Here is a 14,855-nt window from a genome sequence, read left to right as displayed (position 1 = left end):
TATTGTAAGTAATCAAGAATAATGTTAGTTTTATGATCAGGTTTGTCTAAACGACAGTTAATGTCGCCCCCCAGAATCACATTTCTGTTATCTTTTGCCGCTGTTATTGCCTTAACTATATGTTCCATTGCATCGTCTGCTGTTCTAGCTGGGCTAATGTAGATACCAATTATGGTTATTTTGTCCGTCTCAATTATTAGCATATTTTCGTCTTTATGAACTTCCCTTGGTGAGCCGATGCCTTCTCCATACAGTATACTAACTCCTCCTTCGGGCCTTCCTCGCTCCTTTGGTGTGGCAAGAGCGTGTCTGCTGTAAAGCTGTGGAAAACTTATGTCTTCCAGTAGAAAAGTCTCAGTAAGTATGGCTATATCAAACTGTTGCCAGAAATTATCAGGAAGGGAAGAACAAAGAGATTTTAAACCTTCCACATTCCAAAGAACAATGTCCAAATTTAGTGCCTTAGTCTTGTCGTGTGATCTTATTTTACGCGTGCAACTGTACACCGGTTCTTCCTCTTGAGAAACGAAAAGGCCGCACTAAGATTCCCTGAGGCCAGAAGTTTTTGTCCTGTAATGAATCAAGGTATCTCAAATCCACTCCTATTTTGAATGCCTTGTTTGATCCTTTTGTTTGTAATGACTCGCATTCGATATCTCCAAGGATACCATTTGTTCGGAGGAAGTTTATTATAGATTCCGACTCTGTTTCTTTGTGGAGCCTCCCCATATACATCCACGCTTTCTTGGTAGCTGCCTGTAGCTGCTCAATATCTGGTTTTGTTCCGATTATTGTGTCCCCTTTTGCATGCCCATTTCTATTCCGCAATGTTGTTGGTCTTCTTCTTTGATGGGTAATCCAAGGTCCAGTATAGCCCTGATTGGCATCATCGTTTGTTTTTTCTGCCACATTAATATTTTCTGTCATATTTTCGGTGCAGTTGTCAAGGGAAATCTTGTTACATTCTTCCTGAGTATCTCGTGTATGATTATGAGAGTGGTCTTCGATTATCATGTTATCACCTGGTACCTGTAAACGTGGTTTCCCGTGCGTTATGGTGCTTGGTACTTGGGAAATGGGAGATTTGGCTTGTTGGTCCGTGCTGCTTTGTGAGAGTTGTGCTTCATCTTGACAACAGTATTGTAGTTGATCCCGAGTGTGTGCAGAATTTTCGTCTGTTTTTGAAGTTGCAGGGTTTCTGATTTCTTTCTGTTTTCTCCTGTTTGGCAGTGAGGGCCAACTCGCACTTTCGGTGTTTTTGAGATGGTCTGCTAGAGTTTCAGATTGTTTTACTTGTACCTCAAATATTTGTGCTAGTTTCGTTAGTAATGTCTTACTTAGGTCGTCAATAGAAGTTTTAACATCTGCTATTTCATCTTTAATTTCCGATTTGCTCGGAATCAAGTCCAGTCTCTGAGCCAGGCTCTCAATTTTGTCCCCTGCCACTTGCCTTTTGTTAATTATCTCATGCTTGCACTTTCCACACATCCATAATAATTTGCAGTTTTTGCGTTTCAACATTTCAAATTCACCTGAGGTCATTAATGTGCACTCCTTGTGATGCCATCTTTCGCAAATAAGCAGCCATGGGATGCAGATCGAGCAGGCAGTGCATTAAGTCAGAGACTTTCACTTCAATAACATTTACCTATAAATGTCTTCCTTGATTATATTTTTGAGAAAATTTAAATACACGTCAAGCCATAAATAATTTGGTTATTCGTACTTTTTGTTTCATTTCTGAGCTATGTGTTCTTATTCCTCTCTCTCTTTTATCTTTTGAATCATTATTGTATGCTTTAAACATGGCGCCAAGATGGCCCTTAATTGTGTGGTATCCATATGACTATCGTTGTTAACGATAGTGGTAAATTTCTGTTGCCAACTAACGCAGAGACTTCAGTAAAATCTTCAGGAAATATTTTTTCAAATTGCAGTTTTGTTTTGTGCGATAATCAAAACCATTATACTGTGGATGCAATTTATATATATATTCACACTATAAGATCATTTGAATTTTTTATTTCAATCTTCCATTGATTGCTGTAAGTTGGTATACCTGCGACGCGCTCACCAGCACATTAGGTATAGTTCATCGTTTTCTTAGTTGGATGTTGACTGGAATATTGTCGCTTAATTTAGCAGTTGAAACTGCAGCTGAACGAATTTCAATTGTGTTCTGTGAATATTCTTATTCTATTGGACCTAAGCTATTTAATAATCGGACAAAATGGTGAACAAAATTGATATGAGTCTTGACGATATTATAAAGTCCAATAAACAATCACGAGGTGGTGTGAATCGTCGTGGTGGTATAGGGGGAAGAAGAGGATCTGGTTTATCGCGGCGAGGTGTTCGTGGAGGAAGTAACAGAGGCAGTATTGGAGGAATAAGAAATCGGAATCGAGGAATTAGTAGAAGTACCCCGTACTCACGGGGAGATTTTAATAGTAAGTGGCAGCATGATATGTTTGACGGTGCAGGAAGTAAGAAAACAAGTTTTGGTATGGGAGGAAGTTCGGTTATTGGTGGTCCCACAAAGTTATTAGTTTCAAATCTGGACTTTGGTGTGTCTGATTCTGATATACAAGAGCTCTTTGCTGAATTTGGGCCCTTGAAGTCGGCTTCAGTGCATTATGATCGATCTGGCAGATCACTTGGTTCAGCTGATGTTATCTTTGAAAGGAAAGCAGATGCTATTAAGGCCATGAAGCAATACCATGGAGTACCTTTGGATGGTAGAGCCATGAATATTCAAATGGCAACTTCTGAAATTGGAGCTTTGAGAACTGGTGGTGGATTTTCGCAAGGAAGGTCAGCACGAAGTTGGGGTCGAGGAGGGGACAGAGGTTCAAGACGTGGAGGTCGAGGAATGCGGCGTGGTGGTCGAGGTGGTCGGGGTGGATATCGAGGTGGTCAGAGCAACAGATCTGTTCCCTCAATTGAGGAGCTAGACGCTGAACTGGATGCCTATGCCGAACAAGTGAAATAATTTTTTTTTTTTTTGTAGACTGTTGGACAAAAGTGAAATTGTTCATAATGACTTGTGTGCAGTGCTCAGATATTGGATTAAAATAGCTTAACAATGACACATTGAGTGAATGTTTTGTTTAGTAAGCAGAGCGGTGGTTATTTTCATATTTTGTATAATGTACATTTTATTTTAATGGCTTGTACTACTTTATTTACATCTTGTCTGGTTGTTCCAACGTTGTCATTTCCATGATTTGTTTTCAGATTTATTTTTCCTACCATAAATGTAGAACTGTTCACAACACTTCAAAATTTTGAGCATTTCATATGTGGCTGTTGATTTTAGATATTATTTATGCCAAGGAGGCATAATAAATATGATGAAATATTGCCCTTCTGCTTATGGATCTACCTGTTATATTGATCATATTAATGAGGACTATTTTAAGGTTATGTTTTATTGTTGGAGTCATTTCAAACAAGTGCAGTATATCATGTGAATTTATTCAAGAAGATTAATATTTTTAAACAGTTTGAACTTCAAGTTGTTCCTCTCAAATTTTTAAATACCATTAAGAGAAGAGAACTCTTTGGGGAATCTTATAGGAGCATTAAATGATGAATGAAAGATAAAACATTATTGCAGTCATTATCCTGTGTCCTTGTTTCTTTTATATGGCAAAGCACAGAGTGCAAAGTAAGAAAGTCATCATAGTCTGTCAAAGTAAACTTTATACTGAGAGGAGAACCTAAATGTTGGGTCCTTTAAAACTATAATTATCAGAACAACAGTCATTGGTAAAGATACCACATTTTTGAAATACGAGCTTCCAGGGGTACTTTTGAATCCTTTACATTCAGGACTTGTATTGGTGTCTGTAGTTGAATGTATTTTTTTTAAATTTTTTTTTTAGTTTGTGTTCACAATTCCTTCCATGTTTATCTGCAAGGATAAATGAATAAACCACACCCAGGCAACTGGAGTGGGACATTGATGATGATAAACAAATACATCAATATATTATCCAAGATTACATTAAAGATTTGGCAGTGATATTGCAGTTCAGAGACCTCATTGTTTTAAGTGTAGTAGAAATTGCCTTGGTTCGATCTTGTGTATAGCAGTATTATGAGAAGTGATTCAAATTGCCCTAAAGAAAGTGTCATAATTACTGTAAATAAGTAATGAAATAGCGTGTGCATTTTATTTCGTATCTGTAAAGAAGCCGATCATTGCCAGTTCACTTACGTGCGCTGTTAAATGCAGTTAGATATATTTATGAAAGTACATGGAAAAGGTGCATAAATACTACACAATCACCTAAGATATGTGTGTGTTCTGTCTTCACATTGTCTACCTCTACGAGCTTGTCAAGACTTAGGATCACGTAGTCTGCGATTACTCATGATCCTAGTTCAGTTGGGTGCCCTAGTGTGCTGCATAACTCGCAACTGGCACCATGGGGTTATTTTTCGCTCAGCCAGCTTGAACAATGTTTTAAAATAACAGCGATGAAGCAGAATGACCTGAGTGTGAAATTGAAGGGGATGAGTGAACTACTATGTAGTTTTCTTTGAAACTTAGATTCATTGTATCATTAATAAGCAGATTATATTTCGGGTAATTGTGCAAGACCGCAGTACTTATGCACCTTTTACTCGTACCTTCAGGAATATGTCTAATTGCATTTAATAGCCCCTCTAAGCAAATTAGCAACAATCGGCTTATTTAATGATAACTACCAAATAAAATACAAAATGCTGTAATACACACACTATTTTATTACTTTGTTATGGTAATATCAAATAGTACATTTCATGGTTTTGAACATGCTAAGATGAGACTATTTTTATTTTTAGAAACTAATATATGTGTACAAGTAATGAAAAGGACATACTAGAACTATCACAACATTTTGATTCTTAGTTTGGAATACTCTTATATTTATAAAGTTCATTTTATAATTATGATGATAATGCACACTAATTGTGCGTATAATTAAGAGTTTAGTTTAGGAAAATGAATTCAGCTGACTTATCATGTTTCGTGCAGTTAATAACATGATATCGGTCACGGATTCTGTAACAGGCTAGTACACACATGGTTTCTACTGGTTCATGGGAGGACTTTGACATATATGTATATTTTATACTGTGTGTATTTACATTATATGGGACTAGTTTCAGCCTTACTCTGGGTCATCAGCCATATTTAAACATACACAATATTTGATGAAATCCTAAAACATGTTTCTAATGAGCAGTAAGAACAGTATGAAACAAAAATGTAATTAACACTATGATGTGTGGTTGAATTAGGCAAAGTGCTATGGTGCTAAAAATTTTGTGTATGAAAGTGAAATATTACGAGTGACAATAGGTGAGCAATATATAATACAGTACACAAATACTTTAACAAGTCTGGGTATAGAAGTACAAATGAAATGCTCTATGTTGTGGATCAACTAGAGTCAAACTTCTGACACAGGGTGTTTCAGATAGAATTCAGTAGGTCCTGGCAATACATAACGGTTGTGGACCGAGTGCTATGGTGCTAAGACTGAACACAATATTTAATGTGGCACTTATAATAAAAGTGTACAAGTATATATAAATGTTTGAGTAACAAATATGTACATGATATTCTCTAGAAGAATCTGAGGAGTTGATAGAATATGAAGTTTTAGAACTCTTCTGGAGTTGTAAGTAGACATGCGCGTAGTGATATGAATGGGTGGAACTCTCAGTTCATAGCAGAACAATGGAACCCATTAAAATTGAGGAAAAGCCAGTAAAAACACAAAGTACGCAGAAAGAAGAATAGATAACAACAAAACAAATGGACACTCGCCTTGCGCGGTAGTATGTGCGACTGGTGGCGGAAGGAGATGTATGCCAATTACAATCTTAATGAAATCTCGTAGAAATCCAACATCCTTTTTGATTTATTCATCACTTTTTTCAGAAACAATAATTCAGCCAACCACTATTCGATCCTAAGATCAATTAAAGGTACTTTTCCAAAACAATTACCCTTTCTCCCACACTCTTCAGCTCCGCCTTAAATTCCCCCCTCCTCTTCCCCCATCCCCTCCCAAACCCACTACCACTCTGCCCAACCCGCATGCACCTGCCCCTCGCTTTCCTCCCTTTCCATATATCCTTCCACTACCAGTTGCACACTATCAGCTAAGCTGCACACACTGTTGCGCAAGGTGAGTGTCCATTCGTTTTGTTGTGACCTTTCTTTCCGCATACTTTGCATTTTTACTGTTTGGTTTTTTTTTCTCTCAATTTTAATAGGTCCCATTGTTCCGCTTTGAACTGAGAGTTCCACCCATTCATATCACCACGCGTAGTGTCTACTTACAACTCTAGAAAAATTCTACAATTTCATATTCAGTCTGCACAGTTCCAACAATCAATCCTGCAGTCATATCAACATAGCTTGGTTACCTAATAAACCACGTATCAAAATTTCTGCTTAAGCTGATCCAGTGTATATCAACTCCTCACAGATTCTTCTAGAGAATATCATGTACAAATTTGTTACTCAAACATTTATATATACTTGTACACTTTTAATATAAGTGCCACATTATATTGTGTTCAGTCTTAGTACCATAGCACTCGGTTCACAACCGCAATGTATTGCAAGGACCTACTGAATTCTATCTCAAACGCCATGTGTCTAAAAATTTCGACTCTAGTTGATCCACAAAATAGAGCATCTCATTTGTACTACTATACCCAGATTTTTTAACGTATTCGTGTACTGTATTATAAATTGCTCACCTATTGTCACTCGTAATATTTCACTTTCATATGCAACATTTTTAGCACCATAGCACTTCGCCTAATTCAACCACACATCATAGTGTTATTTACATTATGGTTTCATACTGTTCTTACTGCTCATTAGAAACATGTTTTGATACTTGTTGTTGTTTTAAGGGGCCTAACATCGCAGGTCATCGGCCCAGAAAAATGTTTTAGGATTTCGTCAAATATTGTGTATGTTTAAATATGGCTGGTGATGACCCCGAGTAGGGTTGAAATTAGTCCTATGCAAGGTAAATACATGCAGAGTAAATAAAACTATGTATTGAATAGGTGAAAAACTTATATGTTTATAATTTGTATGTAATCTCACTTCAGTACGGACCGACAACATGAAATTCATAACCCTTGATACATATTTTATGGTAGCTCCTGTGTACCACCAGTGAAATCAGTGTCAAGAGCTCTTGGTTTGTACTGGACCATGATTGGTTCATCATGGCCTCCATTTAATAAAACTCTAGCCAAATATCTTATTCCTTTTAGAAGTCAGTGATTCAGCAGAAACAAATGACGAAGGGATATTATTTTGTGGCATTTGGTGTAGCTTTCTAAAAGTATTAAGAACAAAGTAAACACATTTTATTAAAGTATTTTGCAGGAATAATAAAATGCACATATAATAGACAAGACCTTGTCTGGCAATGGCACATTTTTGAGAAAAATGTTCTAAAACATTTTATTTTGACTTTTCATTTGGTTCCATAGTCACACAAAGACGTATACTACTTGAGATTCCGTGTTCATGTTTACAACATATTTATTTGCCCTTGGTGCAAGTGTTATACATTAAGCTTTCTCTTCGGTCCTGCTTTTATATGTACTTTTGTCAATCTAATGTAATCGTATTTGTGGGTTTTTTTTTTTTTTTTTTTTTTTTTTTTTTTTTTTTTTTTTTTTTTTTTTTTTTTTTTTTTACAATTATTGGTTTCTGGTGGTAACTTATGTAGTCTTATCCCGAACTATTCAAAATTCACATTAGAGAGAAAGCAATAGTAGCCATACGACTATTTCAGAGATGTCCACAGGCCAGAACTTCATGATCTTCAAACACCTCTCTTCTTGTTTTGCTGCAAAATAGCCCACATGGTTGCATACGCATTTCATTTAATGACACTACTTCAAGTTTTCTGAAAGAACAATATGCATGCGCGGCTGTGTTGAAACTTTTTACATTGTGAGGTTGCATCCGGGAGATAATGGGTTTGAATCCCACTGTCAGCAGCCCTGAAGATTGTTTTCCGTGGTTTCCCATTTTCACACCAGGCACCTTAAGGCCACGGCCGCTTCCTTCCAACTCCTACGCCTTTCCTATCCCATCGTCGCCATAAGACCTATCTCTGTCGGTGCAACGTAAAGCCACTAGAAAACAATATGCATAATGAGGTTTATACACCGACAAGGCTAGTTTATGAACCGGCGAAAGAACGTTTCCTCATAGAGAATCTCAAATGAGACAACAGCTCCTGCCTATCACTGCTTAGCAAAAGCTTATAAATGAAAGAGAGAAGAAAGCCTAAGCAGCTGGGAAGAATTCTACTGTACCATAGGCATATTGGTCCCATACGAACAGTCCGTGGATTTCACCACAGGATTTGTCTGCCTCCATAGCGTAATGGTTAGTGGTATTATCTGCCATCCTGAGGTGCCCGGGTTTGCTTTGCGATACTGCCAGAGATTTTAGAATTGTAGGAGGGCTGGTATATGGTTAAAATGGTACATGCAGCTCATCCCCATTGGGGGTGTGCCAGAAAACAGCTCAGGACGAAGACACTGATTTACTTCAATTCTCCATCTCTATAGGTAAAGGTTAGCACTGTTAGCAGCCGTCCTTGGTCTGGATTCAATTCCCAGTACTACCCTGGTCTGTGGTTTAAAAAGTAGGCTATACGCAGCTCACCTCCTTTGAAGGTGTACCTATAAAGAGCTGCTTGTCTTTGGAGGTCATGAATATAAGTCTACCACAGGATTTGTGCAACAAAATCATACCATCCACAGAGTTACAGATTATGAATCTCATCTCAATATAATTTTGTACAAGTTTGTAAGAAATTCACAGAATGACAAGTGAATTTGTGATCTGTGTGACAAAGAGTACAAAAGATAACATTTACTTTACCACCTGAGAAGAACCACGTCTTGTGTTGACTATAACAAAGATACCAGAACTTAACTTGCAGAAAGACTACAAGCTGTGTTTTGTTTTCCCACAACATTTCTTTGTTATTCGTTACTGGTTTCTTGCGTATCTATTTGACTAGCTGATGTACCCGTGCTTCGCTACGGGATTCTCAGAAAGACCGACTTTGTGGTTTTTCTAACTGAAGTCAACATAGGTCATTACAAAAACGTCAGTAGGAATTTAGCGATTAAAAGCAATGCTTTCATATAAAATACTCTTATCAAATGAAAAACCACATGTTTTCTCACTTTTAACGAACAGCACTACGGTGCTGATCTAATAGTCCCAAGTTTCAGAGCTAGAATGACCAGGCCGCAGACAGCCGTGAACACTCCTCTGCTATTATTCTGTTAAATATGCACACTGCTCATTCCAATCAGTGCCTCAGAGTAGGGATTGAATAGCTTGAATTCTGTGATGAACCAGTGTGTTTCGTACAGTAGTATCAGAAAATTTATGAAACAGAGGAATGGCATGCTAAAGAAGAAAGTTATAATCTCCCCAGCTACTTTCCGCCAATATTCAGGCAGGCTGTTACACTCTGTATGACCGGACGAGCTGGCCATGTGGTTAGGGGCGCGCAACTATGAACTTTCATCCGGGAGATAGTGGATTCGAACCCCACTGTCGGCAGCCCTGAAGATGGTATTCCGTGGTTTCCCATTTCCACATGGGGCAAATGCTGGGGCTGTACCTTAAGGCCAAGGCTGCTTTCTTCACACTCCCAGCCCTTTCCTATCCCATCGTCACCGTAAGACTTATCTGTGTCGATGCGATGTAAAGCAAATTTTAAAAAATACTCGTTACGCAGCAGTAATCCTATCTATCAGAGATGAGTGGCAACAGAAGACACAAAACACATCAAAACGAACAATGGTCAATGTAATGTTATTGTTGATCAATTTTATGAGCTTTCTATATTGTAGGCCTTCACATTTAGTTTTCTTCTGACTGTGTGATATTAGGATATGTTATATAATTATTTATAGCATAGAATGTAGTTACTTATTCTCTGACTTTACATACCGATTTTCATTGAATTCTGTTCACCCATTTTCTTGTGACTCGGTGCTGATGTGGACTTAGTAACAAAAATTCAAATTCGTGAATATATCTGTGATCATAGCCGGTATAAAACATAAATGATCGGAAATTTATTACTATATAACTTTATGTAGTATTTATCGATACGACCACTAATAACATAAATATTTGAGAATTAAATTTTAGGCCTTCCCCTAAACTACCATTTCACTCAGCGTGGCTTAGCTTATGGCGAGTTATTCCCCGACTGCATACCGATATTCATTAAGATAGGGCCACCAATAACATTTGAGAATTAAATTTTAGGCCTTCCCCTAAACTACCATTTTCCTCAGCATGAATACAATTATTTATAGCCTAGATTGTATCGACTTATTCCCCGACTTTGCATACCGATTTTAATTAAATTTTCTTCAGCCGTTTTCTCGTGATGCGTGTACATACATACAGACAGAAATTACGGAAAATTTAAAAGTGCATTTGCTTGCTACTGTGGACACGACTGATAGAGAAATACCATCCTTTTTAAATTCTGAGCAATGTACAGACAAAACTCTTATTATATATATATATATAGATTTTAATATTCATGAATAACCTCATATGGGACAACAATCTTGTTGAGGTACATAGAATTTTGGCAAGTATGTATATTAGTCTTTGTATAGCCTACCTTCATTAATTGATCATGTAACTTGGCTATTGATAGTAACCAGGTTGTGGACCAGTATCAGATATATGACATGACATTAACACACTTTGTAGAGAGATAGAGAGAAGTTAAAGTTTCATTTAGATAAATTCACTGAGAATCATAATTTTGATTTTACTGTCGAGTAGTAATGTACTACATCAGATATTCGTAAGAAAGAACATGACAGTGAATGTCCACTTGTTCAGTTCCTATTGGTTGTTTGGCGACCAAGTTGCCAGTGTGTGTTACTAGTATCACACGGTCACTTCGTTGTTACAGTGTTACTATTTGTTAAATGTGTAATTACTCTCTGTGTTAAAGAAACTCTTGTCAATTCTTCATTGCAAATGTCTGTTTTTGTTGCTAAATGAAACATGTTATAGTTTTTCTTATTTTTTTAATATCTGTTATTAGGGTATTGTGTAACGATGCCAGCTTATAGATGGAGGTCTAGAATTGTCCTCCATACAAGAGGTCTTCCTCTGGCTGTGATGTTTGGCTAAAGGCTGTGGTTCAGGCGCATTGTTTGAAAGCCCGCCTGATGGCTAGGATTGTTACGGCGTCAAGGGTGATACCTTGGTTAGTCAGTTCGAGTCTCATTAGTCGGAAAAAAATTCACCTCAAGAATATGTTGCGTGCCAAAAGCCCAAGTTCAATTTCAAACCTTTCTGCAGTGTTCAGATGGAGTGGAAACATATGACACTGTTGACGGTGCTTCATCTGTCAGAAGGAAGCATTAAGCCTTGAGCAAGCCCCTTGCTATTATTAGACAGGAGTAGGCTATGTACCAACACTGGGTTTAACCCTATCCTTACCTCGCTATTAACACCGTACCTAGATGTGCAGGTCACCTATGAACATCAAATAGAAGAACCTGCATCATGTCCTATTGGATAATACATTGAAGTACTGTACAGGACAGTTCCAGCATTAAAAGCCATACACCATTTCAGGACTGCAGTGGAATACTGGTTAATAAACTAGGCTGTAGGTCGAGTGGTCCAGCTAGCGCGCGCGCGCGCGCTCTCTCTCTCTCTCCCTCTCTCTCCCTCTCTCTCTCTCCCTCTCTCTCTCTCTCCCTCCCCCCCTCTCTCTCTCCCTCTCTCTCTCTCGTTTAATGCCTATTTGTTGTAAAAAAAAAAGTGTATGGAAACAAGAGCTCTCAGATGCAGATTCAATTTCGCAATGCAGCTCGTCTTATTTTGCTCTCATGCCATATGTATCAAGTTCTTTCTTATAAACATCAGACTGTAGTGTGAAACTGCATGGCTTCGCTTCAGTTGCCGTTACCCAGCCTGTGGTGTGTAAATGAAAAACGATGCAAAGATGTTAATTGTACATGGTTAGAATCACAACAGAATGTGTTATTACAGTTGACACATTAGATAGCTGGAATAATATTTAACTCTTGGTGAGAGAAACATAAAGTAAAGAGACTGCGAGAGTCCACTAGTTAAAAAAAGATAAACCTAACCTGAGATATCCAATTCCAAAACCACCTCGGCAAGAGTTGTGGTTTTTAGATTTACCCAAGGTGCTCATTTTGCTGGGGGTGCACATATTACTGTTGTTCAGTAGTTTAGTTTGAGAACCAGACGAAAGTCTATCATACTCTGGTTCTCTTAAAGTATTTACATCATTGTTCACTTCCTGAATTCTTTTGTCCACATGATTGCAAACGTCTCAATCGGTATAGCCCTAATTTGAATTCTAGTCTATGCATATGAGAGATTTCTTCGTCGGATCTTTCTTTTGTTGTTTGGATTTCAAGTAAAACTGAGAATCATGGCATTTGAGGTTTAAAACAGTATTGATTTGAAGGTCAAATTGCCACCCTCTAACTATGACATGCTTATTCTAGGCACTGTTCCTGTCTGATTTCTGTTGGTAAGCTGTTCTACTATCTTGACTAATGGTGTTTGCTACACAAATGTTAAAGATGTCTAGGTTTTATTACCTTTCACCATTTGTATGATGACTTCCTTATTCCCTGAGGAATGCCTCTCCTTTCCCTCTCTTTGCTGATGACTTACCAGGTAATGTCCTTATTGAATGAAGTTTGTCATTCTTCACGCTGCTTTGCATATTTAAAACTCTTTGTTAAGCAAGTTCTTGTTTTCACAAAGAGAAGGGAAGTAATAAGCCTGTTTGCTTCAGTTAGTGATGATAACTCCTGTTTAGCTCCTTGGCTGAATGGTTAGCATTGAGGCTTTCTGTTATGAGGTCCCCAGGCTTGATTCCCAACCAAGTCAGTGATTTTTAATTGTCTATTAATATCTCTGATTCATGGACTGCGTGTTGCTGTATGTTCTAACACACTCCTCTTCATATTCATACAATACACCACAGAAACACATAATAGTCAATACACCCCTCTACTTATGGTTGGTATCAGGAAGGGCATCTGGCCATAAAACAGGGCCAAATCCACATGTGACATAGTTTGCACTCGCGTTCCCACCATATTGTGGGTAGAAGTAAGGAGTCCAAGATGGGCTTTCAATTGAACATGTTTGAATAAATATAACTAGCATAAAAATTATCGCATTTATTGCTTCTGATGTACCTGGTATCCCTGATAGAGGCTACCTTCCCAGATGTTTGCTTAAGAAGACTTCCCCTAACTTCTTTCATGATCCTAATGGACTTTACAACGGGCATGCCACTCCTTTCCAGATCAGTGATTTTTCAGTGAAAAATAACGACTCAGTAATTTCTTTCAAATGCATTTCATTCAGCAAAATAATCTCCTTCACCTTCAATTATATGTTACCAATGGGATACAAGCTTATAAATCCTGCGTTTATAAAAGTTCTTGTCCTTGGAAGCAAAAAATTGTCCTTTTGCCTGCGTGACATCATCTTGGTTTCAGAACTGTTGCTCAGCAGATGGTTATCCATGGCCAAAAACAGGTGATAGTCGGATGGAGCAATATCCGGCCAATAAGGAGGATGAGGTAAAACTTCTCAACGAAGTTTGTTGATTACCTCCTTGGTTGCTTTTACCGTATGAAGTGTAGTGTTGTCTTAAAGGATCACTCTTTTCCTGTTCACTGGTGCTAGGTAATTTGTCATCCATTTGCCTAACACAATCCCACCTTAAAACCAGTACATATTCACAGCTTCTTCCACTGAATTCATTCCTGACAAGGTTTACATTCTCTTTGAGAGTGCCTCTTACAGTTTCCACATATTTATACCAGCAATCATTCCTTCTACTTTCATGCCGTTTTCTTCCATCTTACAAATAAGAGTTACATTGTCCGGCTAAATGGTTAGCGTGCTGGCCTTTGGTCACAGGGGTCCCGAGTTCGATTCCCGACAGGGTCAGGAATTTTAACCATAATTGGTGAATTTTGCTGGCACAGGGACTGGGTGTATGTGTCGTCTTCATCATAATTTCATCCTCATCACGACGTGCAGGTCGCCTATGGGAGTCGAATCAAAAGACCTGCACCAGGCCTCTCCGGAGGCCACATGGCATTTCATTGTCCAACTTGCACACTTGTGCAGTAAGGTTTGTGTGAAAATAGAGCATTGTAAGGAGAGCTCGCTTCGTGTTTTGCAGATACCGTTGATCGCAACTGTGAGCTCACTGCATTAGCTTTTGCAACCCTTGACTCAAGTTAACCTACTATACTATCATAAGAAGAACAGTTCCAGCTTATTAGGGTCAGGATTTATAGGCACTAAAAACAATTAAAGTAGCCAGGCATATAGGCACTAATAACAGCCAAAATAGGCATCATTGTGTAAATAGGTGTGAAAAAGTTATAATGTAATAGTATACTCATCTACAGCTAACAAATTTCCACGTAACAATTGTGTTTTATTGTCATGAATGTTCCTGTATTGTGAGATGAAGGATCACTCAACATCACGTGAAGTGATGGGTCAAAACTTCAATGAAGCTAGTTCATCTGAATTTGTCTAATGCTTCACCTACCTCACCTCATAACACAGTGGATACTTTTTACTATATCTTTCTACCCTGGCTACCTTCTCAGATGTTTGCTCAATTCTAATGGACTCTACAAGTGGCATGCCACTCCTCTCCAGCTCTGTGATGGCTCCTGGCAGCTTGATGAGGTTACCTTCAGGTACGCCAAATCTTACCGAACCA

At 38.1% G+C, this 14,855-nt stretch overlaps 1 protein-coding gene across 1 annotated transcript; it reads left to right on the top strand.

The window, feature by feature from the left end:
- Positions 1 to 2,065: 2,065 nt before the first annotated feature.
- Positions 2,066 to 3,364, top strand: Ref1 (RNA and export factor binding protein 1). Its single transcript, XM_067148119.2, has one exon. It carries the CDS (start codon positions 2,231 to 2,233, stop codon positions 2,990 to 2,992), a length of 762 nt encoding a protein of 253 aa, XP_067004220.1. The 5' UTR covers positions 2,066 to 2,230; the 3' UTR covers positions 2,993 to 3,364.
- Positions 3,365 to 14,855: the final 11,491 nt, after the last annotated feature.

The sequence above is a fragment of the Anabrus simplex genome, chromosome 1 (assembly GCF_040414725.1).
Source record: "Anabrus simplex isolate iqAnaSimp1 chromosome 1, ASM4041472v1, whole genome shotgun sequence".
NCBI lineage: Eukaryota > Metazoa > Arthropoda > Insecta > Orthoptera > Tettigoniidae > Anabrus > Anabrus simplex.
This window is presented reverse-complemented; position numbering and strand designations above follow the sequence as displayed.